The sequence below is a fragment of the Oxyura jamaicensis genome (genome assembly GCF_011077185.1).
Source record: "Oxyura jamaicensis isolate SHBP4307 breed ruddy duck chromosome 4 unlocalized genomic scaffold, BPBGC_Ojam_1.0 oxy4_random_OJ106468, whole genome shotgun sequence".
Lineage (NCBI taxonomy): Eukaryota > Metazoa > Chordata > Aves > Anseriformes > Anatidae > Oxyura > Oxyura jamaicensis.
In genome coordinates this window covers 1-10,634 of record NW_023303894.1, presented here as the reverse complement: position 1 = coordinate 10,634, position 10,634 = coordinate 1, and the positions used below count along the sequence as shown (strand labels likewise).

At 67.1% G+C, this 10,634-nt stretch overlaps 1 protein-coding gene across 1 annotated transcript; it reads right to left on the bottom strand.

Annotated features, from left to right (window-relative positions):
• Window positions 1-5,808: 5,808 nt before the first annotated feature.
• LOC118157278 (U3 small nucleolar RNA-associated protein 14 homolog A-like) lies at window positions 5,809-10,340 on the bottom strand. The gene is made up of 14 exons (XM_035311547.1): window positions 10,270-10,340; window positions 10,036-10,106; window positions 9,830-9,894; window positions 9,495-9,637; window positions 9,173-9,328; window positions 8,556-8,675; window positions 8,381-8,475; window positions 8,105-8,228; window positions 7,939-8,016; window positions 7,485-7,836; window positions 6,977-7,356; window positions 6,716-6,903; window positions 6,544-6,643; window positions 5,809-6,234 (listed from the first exon to the last, which is right to left on the bottom strand). The coding sequence occupies exons 1-14, from the start codon at window positions 10,321-10,323 to the stop codon at window positions 5,974-5,976; spliced, it is 2,187 nt and encodes a 728-aa protein (XP_035167438.1). The 5' UTR covers window positions 10,324-10,340; the 3' UTR covers window positions 5,809-5,973.
• Window positions 10,341-10,634: the final 294 nt, after the last annotated feature.

Here is a 10,634-nt window from a genome sequence, read left to right as displayed (position 1 = left end):
CCGGTCCTCCCCCCGCCGCCCGGGCCTCGGCCTCCGAGCGGCCCCGACCCGGGCCCCAGCACCCGCGGCCCCGCAGCGCCCGGCCCCGCGCGTGGCAGCCCCGGCGCCGCCGCCTCCTTTGTGCGGCCGGGGCGCTCCCGCTGCCGGTTTGCGGGCTGCGGCCCCCTGCTCGTTCCGAGAAGGGCACGGAAAGCAAAGGCAGCCGGCACCCAAAGCAACGGCGGCGGGGACAGGAGGGCAGCACGGGGCGCCCCCGGTGCCTCTCCCCGCACCGCCACCTTCCCGCCCGCTCCTCTCCTACCTTTCGCCTCCAGCCCGGTGGGAAATGCGGGCAGGGGCAGGCGGGGAGAGCCGGGTTTTTGGGAGGCCGGATCGTTCGGGAGCCCTCCGCTGCAACGGCCGCACCGCCGAGTTTACCCGGAGCAGCCCTGATTTGCATCGCGGCGCAATTAAAAACACACGGTTGGAATAATGGCCCCGTCCTGCAGCTGGCCTCGCGGGGGACGTGCGGAGCCTGCCAGGAGGGCTCTGCACCCCACGGCCGCGTCCCCGAGCGGAGCCCGCAGCTGTAACGTCTTCGAGACGGGATGATTTATGCTCCGGGGGGGGGGGCTCCAAAAGGTGTCGCTGAAAAATCCTGCAGCTTTTACCAGGAAACCAGGAAATTCTGGGGAATAAGGAGCGTCCCCCACCAGGTGAGACCCGAGGTCTCCCCACAACCCCCACGGGCAGCACCTACAGCTCCTCGGCTTCCCCTGACCCCACCAGCGAGACCCTCTGCGCCGCAAGCCTCCTCCCAGAGCTCTCCCGGTGCCGGTGGCTGCGGGTTTTCTGCTCCTGCCACCGCTCCGTGCCCAGCCGCGTGCCCCACGGGACGCGGGGCCCATCGCTGGGCTTGTCCTGCCTTGGGCATCCCTGCCCCAGGGCCTGGCCCCGAGATGGAGCCGTGGCCGAGCGAGTGGCCCCGAGCCCGGCGAGGGCTTTGGCCTGAGGGAGCTGCTTGCCTCGGGGTCTGGTGGTCTCTCTCTGGGTTTCCTGGGGCTTTTCCTGCAGCTTCAAAGCGAGCCTGCGTGCCGCCCCGTCCTCACCGGGCAGCCGGCTCGGCGAGGTTTTATTGCTGTAGTAACAGCAGTACAAGGTGTCAGCTCTCACTCACTACGCTTTCCGCGGGCCATCCTTGCCTACAACCACAAACGCAGCGTGTCCGAAGGTGCAGCCAAAATACGGAAACTTCTCCCTCCGGACCGCCTGCCCCCCTCCTTGCACCTCGGGGATGGAGGAGCGGGGCAGGAGGCTGCCGCCCCTCCCTGTGGGCTCAGAGGCCAGCATTTCGGCCCCAGCCACGGCAGCGGTCCCTCTGCGCTGGGAAGAGGGGTTCGAGGCTGGGGGCTTTGGGTTGCTTTGCCTTGGGTGCCGCAGACACGGAGCCTTCCTCGCCGCCTACCCCACCAGGCTCTTTTCTTGGGAAAGGTGAGGGAAGGCAGGCTGGGCTGCAGCAGGAGGTGTGCAGTCCATACGCTGCCCTCCCTCGCTCGGCCGCCAGCATCCCCTTGGACCAGGAGAAGTCCTCAGCTGGGAGGCCACCACGGAGCAGCGAGGATTTGGGACGACAGGCACGGGGAAGGGAGGAGATCCGCGCCTGACCCTGCTCCTCCGCAGCTCCAGGGCTGCCACGCTGGAGCCTTGGGTCCTTTTATTTCCCGTCCTTCGGCTCCGCCATCCCCAGGTCTGGCTTCAAGAGGCGCTGAGCGCTCCTAATTGTAGTCGCAGACAAAGAGAGCCGGCCTTTGAAGGCGGCACATGCTGCGCCTGACAGCACGTGCCTGCAGACGCTGACAGCGCTGACAGCAGCCCTGGGGACGCCGGAGCTGCAGGCCGGGGTGGCCGCCGGTGCCTGGCTGCAGGACGTGGCCCCAGGCCGAGGGGAGCAGCTCCCCAGCCCCAGCTCAGCACCCCTGAGGACGGAGGCTGATCGCAGCCCAGCTCGGGGAGCTCTGCGTCAGCTGCCTCTGGAAGGGAGCCGGTTGTGTAGCGCTGCCCGCAGCAGCACGCAGCGGGGACCTCCGCTCGCCCCGTTAAAGCCTTCGTCCGCGCGGGACCCTCAGCCCCACGGGAGGCGTTAGTGCTGCAGCTCTGTTGTGGCCGGTGCCGGGCTCACAGCAAGGTGTGCTGGTGTCACACTGCTGTCCCGGGGCTGTCACCCCGCTGTCCCTGCTGGCAGCGCGCCCCAGAGCAGCTCTGTGGGAGGGGAAAGCCGTGAGGTGCAGGTGGCAGCGGGGGCGCGCTCATCGGGGGGACACGGGGACTTTCCCCCTGTCCCCATGGGTGCTTGGGGACGGATGGGTGCCCGTCCCCTCTGGAAGACCCAGAGAGTGCCACTACAGCACGACCCGAGTGCTGAGGTGCCCCCTACCCCGAGCAGGGCTGACGAGGCTGGTGGGAGACGGTGTCCCTGCCAAAGGGGTTGGGGGGAGAAGCGCTTCGCCACCCCAACCGGGAACAGCCCCGCTGCGGGTGCGAGGGTCCCAGCTCCAGCATCCCGGCGGCAATCTCTGGCTCAGGTTGTGCCGTGCTGGATACGGCATCTCCATGGAAACCCTCCCGCTCAGGCTGTGCGGGCTCGGGAGATGCCATCTCCACGGAAACGCGGCGGCTGTGCAGGCCGGGATGCGCGGCCGGGCACCGCGAGGACTGCGGGTGCCCCCCCCGGTGCCCCCTGCTCCCAGAGGCAGCCCCGGGAGGAGGGGACCCGCGGGTCGCCCCTGTCCTCGGCCCCGGGGGAGGAGGCACGGAGAAATCGGGGGGAGCTCCGCTGCGCCGTGCCGGGGGTCCCCGGTCCGAGTAAGGGAGCAGCACGGGACCCTCTGACGGCCGCGGGGGCCCTGCCGCGGCCAGGGGCACCCCGGGCACACTCAGGCACTCCCGCGGCATGCGAAGCCGGGGGGCCTTCACCGGGGGCTGAAATTTCACCCTCAGAAATAGCCCGGATGAAATACTTTACAGGTTATTTATAGCCTACGCTAGAAAACATAAAAAAAAAATAATAAAATAAATAAAATATAAAAAGGAAGGAAGAAAAGAAAACATCCACGGAACCCCTTTATTTGCTCATTTTTAATCCGGTTTTTCATTTCGTTCGACTCCTGCTGGCCTCGAGGGCCGGCTGGAGCCCGAGCACGGGATGGCTGAAGCATCGGCATCACCGCTCTCTCCCCGGGGTGCCCGCAGGGTCCCCGCCCCGGGGCAGCTCGGAGGCACCCCAGCGGAGCCGCGTCCCCGTCCCATCACGGAGCAGCACCGGGCGCTCCCTGCCGGAGCCAGCAGCGGTCCGGCCGCCTTCACCCGGGCTCCCCGCTCCGTCAACCTGGCTTTGACGTAGCCCTGAAAGTAGGCCAGTAAGAGCAAACTGCAGCCGCTCGCAGCCCTCTCGAGGGACGCCGTGCCTGCGCGGCGGGAGGGAGGAGTGCGCATTAACAGCGCCGCTGCTCTCCGCGGGCTCCCGCGCCGGCGGAGGACGGTGTTTTTCCTCTCCTCCCGGTTGCCTCCAGCCGAGCCCTGGCGTGGCGATGCGCGGCGGCAGGGCATGAGCGTGCTGCAGGAAGGGGATTAGAACGGGGAGTGTCCGGCCCCGTCTCCTCCCTGCTGCCGTGGCAGCTGCCAGTGGGCATCCCCGCCATCCCCCTTTCCTGCAGCATTTTGCAGATCCTGATTTATTTTTTAATTAAAAGCCAAGCGCCGACGTCCCCGTGCCCCGCAATTTTATTTCTGCGGGGACACCAGAGGGACGCAACCTGCTCTCGGCGGCACCAGGAGCGGGCGAGCCCCAGGCGCTGGCAGGAGACGTGGCTGCATCTGGCTCCCTCCTGTAACTCATCCCAAGCAGCTCACACCGAGGCTTTATGGATTGATTTTGGAAGCATTTCCGGATCCTTGAAGCCCCAGTTCGAGCCCAGTCCGCCCCAGCACCGCCCTTCTTTGCGGGACCAGGCACCCCCAGCTCAGCTTGGCCCCTGCCGATGCCGTCTAGCGTTGCTCAGGCCGCAGGACCCATCACACAAAACCCAGCACGAGGCTGCCTTCAGACCGCGGGGCCGTTCGCCAGCAGGTCCTGCTCACTGCTTCGGGCGGTCACAGCTCGGGACAGCCTTAAGGGCACTGCTCTCCGTGGGGACACGAGCCCATTTCAGGTGCGGTGACCTCCATCCTCTCCGGGATCAGCACCCCGGGAGGTCCTGTCCTGCTGCCTCGCAGCGTCAGCGTGGCCTGAGCCCCATCGCATTGCTGCTGCCGTGGGGCAGTTGGGGAGCTCCGGCAGTGCCGCGGGGACATGGCTGTCCCCAGCGAGCCACCCCACCAGGGCTGCCGGAGAGCCTGGAGCTGGCTGCAGGCTCACGGAGGAGCAGCACGCAGCCCACGCCGGGCACTGGCTTCCCCTGGCTTCAGGGCGCTTCAGGTTTTACTAAAACAAACAAGAACTCCCCCCCGCCCCCTGCCCTGTGGCCCCCGGTGACGTCCCCAGGGGCCGGGGGGCGAAGGTTTCCCACAGCGTTTGGGGCAGCCGGAGCAGGAGGAAGCTGGGGTTTGAGCTGGGGCCACCAGCCCAGCAAGGGGCTCGTCAGTGCCGTGGCACGGAAACGATCGCTGCTTCCTTTCTTTTTTTTTTTTTTTTTTCAGCCGTGTCGACTGAAGCAACGCAACCACGTCCCCCCCGTTCCGCGGCCAGCGTTATCCAGCAGCCCCGGGGCACGGCGCAGAGCCAGCGCTGCACCAGCTGGACCCCAGCAAGGCCACAGCACGGGCACAGGGCAGCGCCCGGCCCCTCGTCCCGGGCACAGCGGGCTCCCCGACTCCCACACGGGCTCGGAGCAGCAGCAGCCTCCCCCGCAGGGTGCGGGCGCAGAGCGGAAGAGCCTTGGCGTATTTACGGGTCCGGGAAGCCAGCGAGTCGCGGGGCCGGCTGCTGTCAGCCCGCGCGTGCCCGTGCCTCAGCCACGGGGGACGAGGGACAAGCCCCTGCACGACGTGGCTGCGGGGCAGGACGGCGGTGGCACAGCTCTGCCCCAGGGGACACACCAGGACCCAGCCTGGCTGCGGTGCCAAGGTGGGAGGAGGCGTCCCCAGCGCAAGGAACGTGTTTCCTGGGAACAGAAGCAGCTCCTCTAGTCCCTCCTTCGTTTAGGAGCAGGAGTTCCTCCAGCTGGCACGAACGCAGCACACGTGGGAAGAGGGAGGAGAGGCCGGGAGGGCTCTCGGCCCGCTCCCGTTTCACTACGACTCTCTGGCACTGCCCTCGGCCCCAGCCCCACAGCCCTCGTGCTCAGGAGGGGAACACCCCGAGCCCCCTGCCACCACCTTCTGGAAAGGGCCTGGCTTCAGCTGGGGGGCTGGACTCCGCAGCAGGAAGACGGCCGGGTGGCTGCACTGGGACAGAGCCCACTCCCAGCCCGCGTGGAGCGGCAGCAAAGCCGTGCAGACCCACGCTCTGGGCTCCTCAGAGCCGGCCAGAAGTTCCCTGGGGCAGCAGGAGGGAAGCGTTGGGGAAGCGTTGCCATGTGGCCAGGCTCGCTGCAGCACGCTGCAAGAAAGCCAAGGCGGCCAAGACGACAACGATTTATGTAAAAAATGGTGGCACTGAAGACAAAAACAAGGGGGAGAGATCTAGCCCACCGCGGCTCCACCTCCTCTTCAGGCTCCCACCCCCAGGCTGCACCTCGCGGGCCTGACCCCCCAGCAAGCCGTTCACGTTACACCGGGACGAGCCACCCTGCCCCGCGTCGGGGCCCCAAGGACAGGCAGGAGGACACCAGCTGTCCTGGCCCCGGGGCAGCCACGGCAGCCCAGCAGTTTTATTGCGGAAGGAGCATTAAAAAGCCCCTGACAGAAGCAGGAGCCTCTCCCCGGGAGGGAAACCCCCGGGCACGGCCCCTCCACCTGCTCCCCGGCGCTGCGCGGGCCAGTCCTAGCACGAGAGAGCTATCGCGCTCTCTTGTGCGGGCGGCGAGAGGCCTGCTCGCGCTGCTTGGGAGCCCTTTCTAGCGCTGGCTTGGCTCCGCTGCCGGCTGAGGTGACGTCCTCAGCAGACAGGGGCTGGATGATGTGGCCTGCCCGGGTGATGACGCGGGGGGCGGTCAGCTTCTGGAAAGCACGCTGCGTGTTCCACGTGGAGCCCACGGGCGTCCGGATGCTCTGCTCGAACTGCTGGTGCCTCTCAAAGGGGAAGGGCAGCTCGCTGACCTGCAGGAAAACGGCACAGCGGGGGTAGCACCACCGGTGACCCGGCCCAGCACCCTGGCGCTGCTTTCTTGCCACGCTGACGCCGCTTCCAGTCCCCTGTCCTGCCGACCTCCTCGCTCCACGCTCCAGGACAGGTGGCTCAGCAGCACTCACTGAACAGACCTGTAAATTCACCCCCCTACCCCTCACCCCACTGCCCTCAGTGCTGTCAGAGCTGGAAATCAAGCAGTTCCTTTAGAGGCAGGGATTCAGGGAGTTTAGGGGACGGGCCACATGCCAGGCCAGCCCAGGAGCCAGAGCAGCACCCACCTGATGTGCCGCCGCATGGATGTTGCGCTGCTCGCTCATGATGACGTGGGGCAAATGCTGGTCCTTCCTGGGAGGTGCTGGGGGGGGCTTGATCAGGAACCTGCCGGACAGACGAAGACGTCAGGCCCCGGAGCCGGGCTGAAGCACGCTGCCGCAGCCCGTCCGCGCTCACCGTTTGATTTTCTTGGCGCTGGGCTTCAGCCCGGTGCCTCCCCACTCGCCCCAGCCCGGCAGCACCAAGTTCACCGGCTGGGGCTTGGCGTCCCGCTCCGCTTTGCTCTTCTCCCGGTGGAAGTCAGCAACTACGTCGTCCCCGGCAAAGGCCTCGGTGATCACCCCTCGCTGGTCGATGCCACCCTCCTGCGGAGACGGGAGTCAGTGCCCGGCCGCCAGCCAGCTCCTGGCCCAGCAGGACTGAGCCTGCCCCGCTCACCTCCTCCTCCATCACCACGGGTAGGCTGGGGCACTGAATCTCCTGGGGCTTTCCAGACAGCACGGACTCCAAGCTTATCATTTTGTTCTTGGCTGTTGGTTTCTTGTCAGGCCTGGCCCCAGCTCTGCCTTTATCCTGCTGGGGCGCTCGCTCTTCTGCTCCCGCGGCCGCTGGCTTCTCCTGCTCCTCCAAGGGCTCCTTGGAGGCCAGAGCCTCGACGTCCTCCATCGTCCGCACGCGGTCCAGCTGCTCCCACAGCAGGGTCTCCTCCTGGGCCTGGGGAGGCGGCTCGATCTCTGCACTCACCTGCTCCTCCTCACAGACGGGGGGGATGGAGCTGTCCCCCGGAGGGTCGGAAACTGCCTCCGTCTCATCAGTGCCTGTGCATCAAGGCGACAGAGAAGAAAACGGCCACCCCATGAGCAGGGAGGGAAGAAAGCAGGGCAGCTGTAAGAAAACACAACCCTGGCGACCCACCCAGCCCTGCGCGGGGCTGCAGGCTCCTCACCGTGCTGCTCAGGGCTCCCTGCCCGCCGCTGCCGCGCGTGTCGTTTCTGCTCAAAGTCTTGTAGCAGAGCCTCCTCCTCCGACACCTCTTCCTCCTCCGACATCTCCTCCTTGCTTTCTACAGCACCAGGCACCGCAGCGTCTTCAACACCCTCTTGCACCTCCGGTTCCTTGGCTGGGTCGCTGGGCTTGCCCAGCATCCAGGGGTTTGCTCTGCTGGCATCCACGGGGACGGTCACAGGCGTGAGGTCCTCCTCGGGCACGTCATCTGGCTCCTCCTCGGGCAGCTCCACCCGAACCTTCTGCATCAGCTCCTTGTTCCTGGCCAGCTGCTCCTGCATGGCCTTGCGGGCCTGGGAAAGGACGGAGACAATTCTAACACGAGCCAGAAACAACGTGGCCCGCTTCCTTTGCCCCACCTCAGCCCTTCTCCCCTTGCCCAAGCTCCATCTCACCTCCAGGTCGTACTTGGCCATAATGGCCCTGGAGCGGGCCCATTTCCCCTTGTTCTGGTGCTTGAGACTCATCCGCTCCTGAGGCAGAGGAAGAGGAAGCATCAGGAAGAGCACCCTCAGCGCGGGCGAGTTCCCAAGGGATGAGGGAGAGGCAAGCGAGCAGCACCTCCATCCGGAGCTGCTCCAGCTCCTCCAGCTTCGCCAAGGCGGCCTCAGGGTCCGACTTCTGCAGCAGCTCGAACTCCTTCAAGGCCTTGCGCCTCTTGCTTTTCTTCAGCACGCGGTGGTACCTGCGGCACGAGGGCAGGCGGTGAGACCTCCCGGCGCGAGCACCCGGCCTCCTCTTCAGGAAGGCAGCTGGACGCTCGGCTTTCCTCTGGCCCCTCGCTCCGGGCCCCAGCCCCCTCCCAGCTCCCCGAGCCCGGCAACGTCAGAGCCTTACTTTTTGCTCTTGATTTTCTTCTCTCGCCGAGCCTTGGCTTCGTAGTAGGACTGCAGGGCCCGAGCCTTCTGCAGCTCCGCTCGCCGCCGCCGGGCCTGCCGGGGAGCGCAGCGTAAGGGCAGGCGCAAAGGAAGAGGCCACCACGGGGGTACAAAAAAAAAAAAGCATCACCCACCTCCTCCAAGCTCATTGCCTGCAGCGAGGCTCTCTCCCGCGGCGTCAGCAGCGGGTCTGTGATGGGCTGCTGCGTTTTGTGCAGCAGTCCGAAGATCTCCTGCTCCAGTGGAGTTCGTGGCTGCCGGCGGGACAGATCGCACAGCAAGACAGGATGAAACAAGGAGCGGCGCAGGAGGCAGCACCCACACGGATCTCCCCGTCCCTTCCGCCGCTCGAGCAGGCCCACGGGAGGGCACGAGCAAGCAGAAGGCCCAGGCCCCACAACGCCGTGTGCAGATGAAATAAGAGGGAGCTCCGGGCGGACGAAGGGGTGCGTGTTAGGCTAGGAGCTCGGTGGGAACCGACCTCGCCCCGACCTGGGAAAGCTCTCCAGGGACGGGAGCCTCTCCTGCCAAGCAACGCAGCCCGCGTGGGAGCTCACATTCAAAGCATAACCGAGACTTACAGCTGTGCACTATTTGGCAAATCAATTCCCTCCTCCGTCCCCAGAGGCGGCTGAGGCCCGTGAGCAAGCCCCTGGCTCAGTGCAGGCACCGGGCAGCAGCAGGCTCAACCCACGCACTGAGCGCCAAAGAGCGGGGAGGAGAAATTCACCCACGAGGTGACAGCCCCCACCTTCCACGCCGAAACCACTCGCTCCAGGGGGGCCACGGCCACGACCTCCTGCTTCAGTGGGAAAACCAACTGCTCTGCTCGACGGTTCTGCAGGACCACCGGCTGCCATTTGCCGACGTCTTTGGAGGTCTTGACGTAGGCAGCCTCCCTCACGACCTGCAGGTGGGAGCGAGAAGGGAAAAGGACGAGTAGAGAAGCTGACCTGAAGAACAAGGAAAGCCAGGCAGCATCAGAGAGGAGCAGATGGCGCCCAGGGGCTCAACCCCACTGCTCCTTACGGCTGGAACTTCTCCCTGCCCACCACCCGCACAGGCCCACGTACCCGCTCCTGCTCCTCCTTGCTGAGGGGCAGCTCCACCGCCTTCTTCTGCTTCACTCTGCTCAGCTCCTTCTTCACTCTGCTCAGGGCCGACTGGGCACGGATGGGCTGCAGGAGCTCAGACAGGACCAGCTTCTCCCCGGCACCTACGTGAGACCCCGCACGTCCACACGGATGCCCCACGACCGAGCCGAGCAGTGCCGCAGGCCGAGACGCTTTGAGCCCCAACAGCCAGCACAGCACCTCCCGGGCGGGCTCCTCTGCCCGACCCGGGGAACCCAAGCACCTCCCGGGGAAGAAAACCTGGGGAAAGCCCCAGGACCCCGAGGAGCCCTCACCTTTACAGCTGACGTTGAACTCGGACACCTGCACGCTGGCCTCGGAGCGCTCCGCCAGCTTCCGCCTGCAGGAAAAGCGGATAAAACAAAGGAAAAGCGCTGAAAAAGATTCTCGAGCGCCGCCGCCAGCGGCTCCTCCGGGTACAGCCGGGGCAGAGGGGCCCGGGGCGGCGGGAGGAGGGGGCAAGGCAGGGCTGGGGGCTCACCGCTTCCGCCCGGACAGGGCGCTGACCGCCTCCAGGAGCTGCCGGTGCCGCCGGTCGCCATCCTCCGGGCCCTGCTAAGCGGCGCACGCGGTTGGGAAGGCCGGGCCTGCACGGCCCCGGCCCCGGCCCCGACCCCAAACCACGGTCCCGGCCCCAATCCCGGTCCCGACCCCAATCCCAATCCCGGTCCCGGTCCCGGCCAGCGCTCCCGTGACACCCGGTGTCGCCGCTCACCTCCTCCTCGCCGCCGCTGCCCTCCGCCTCCACGCCCAACCACTCCTCCGCCATGGCACCGGAAGCACCGCGCCGCCGAGCAGCACCGCTTCCGCCCCGGCCCGACGCCGCCGCCCGCCAAGCTTCCGCCCGGCCCGTGACGTCACGGCTGCCGTGGCAACGGGGCCGTGCTGCGGCCGGACCGGGGCGGGGAGGAGGGGGCGGGGACTCGGCGCTGAGTGACACCGCGCTCCCCCAATGGGCGCGCGAGGAGCGGCGCGGGCGGGCCAATGGCGGCCGAGCCCTCTCCCCCCGGCGGCGGCGGCGGCGGCGGCGCGGGGCGTGGCGGCCCCTCCCGCGGCGCTGGGGCAGGAGCGGCGCGGCCC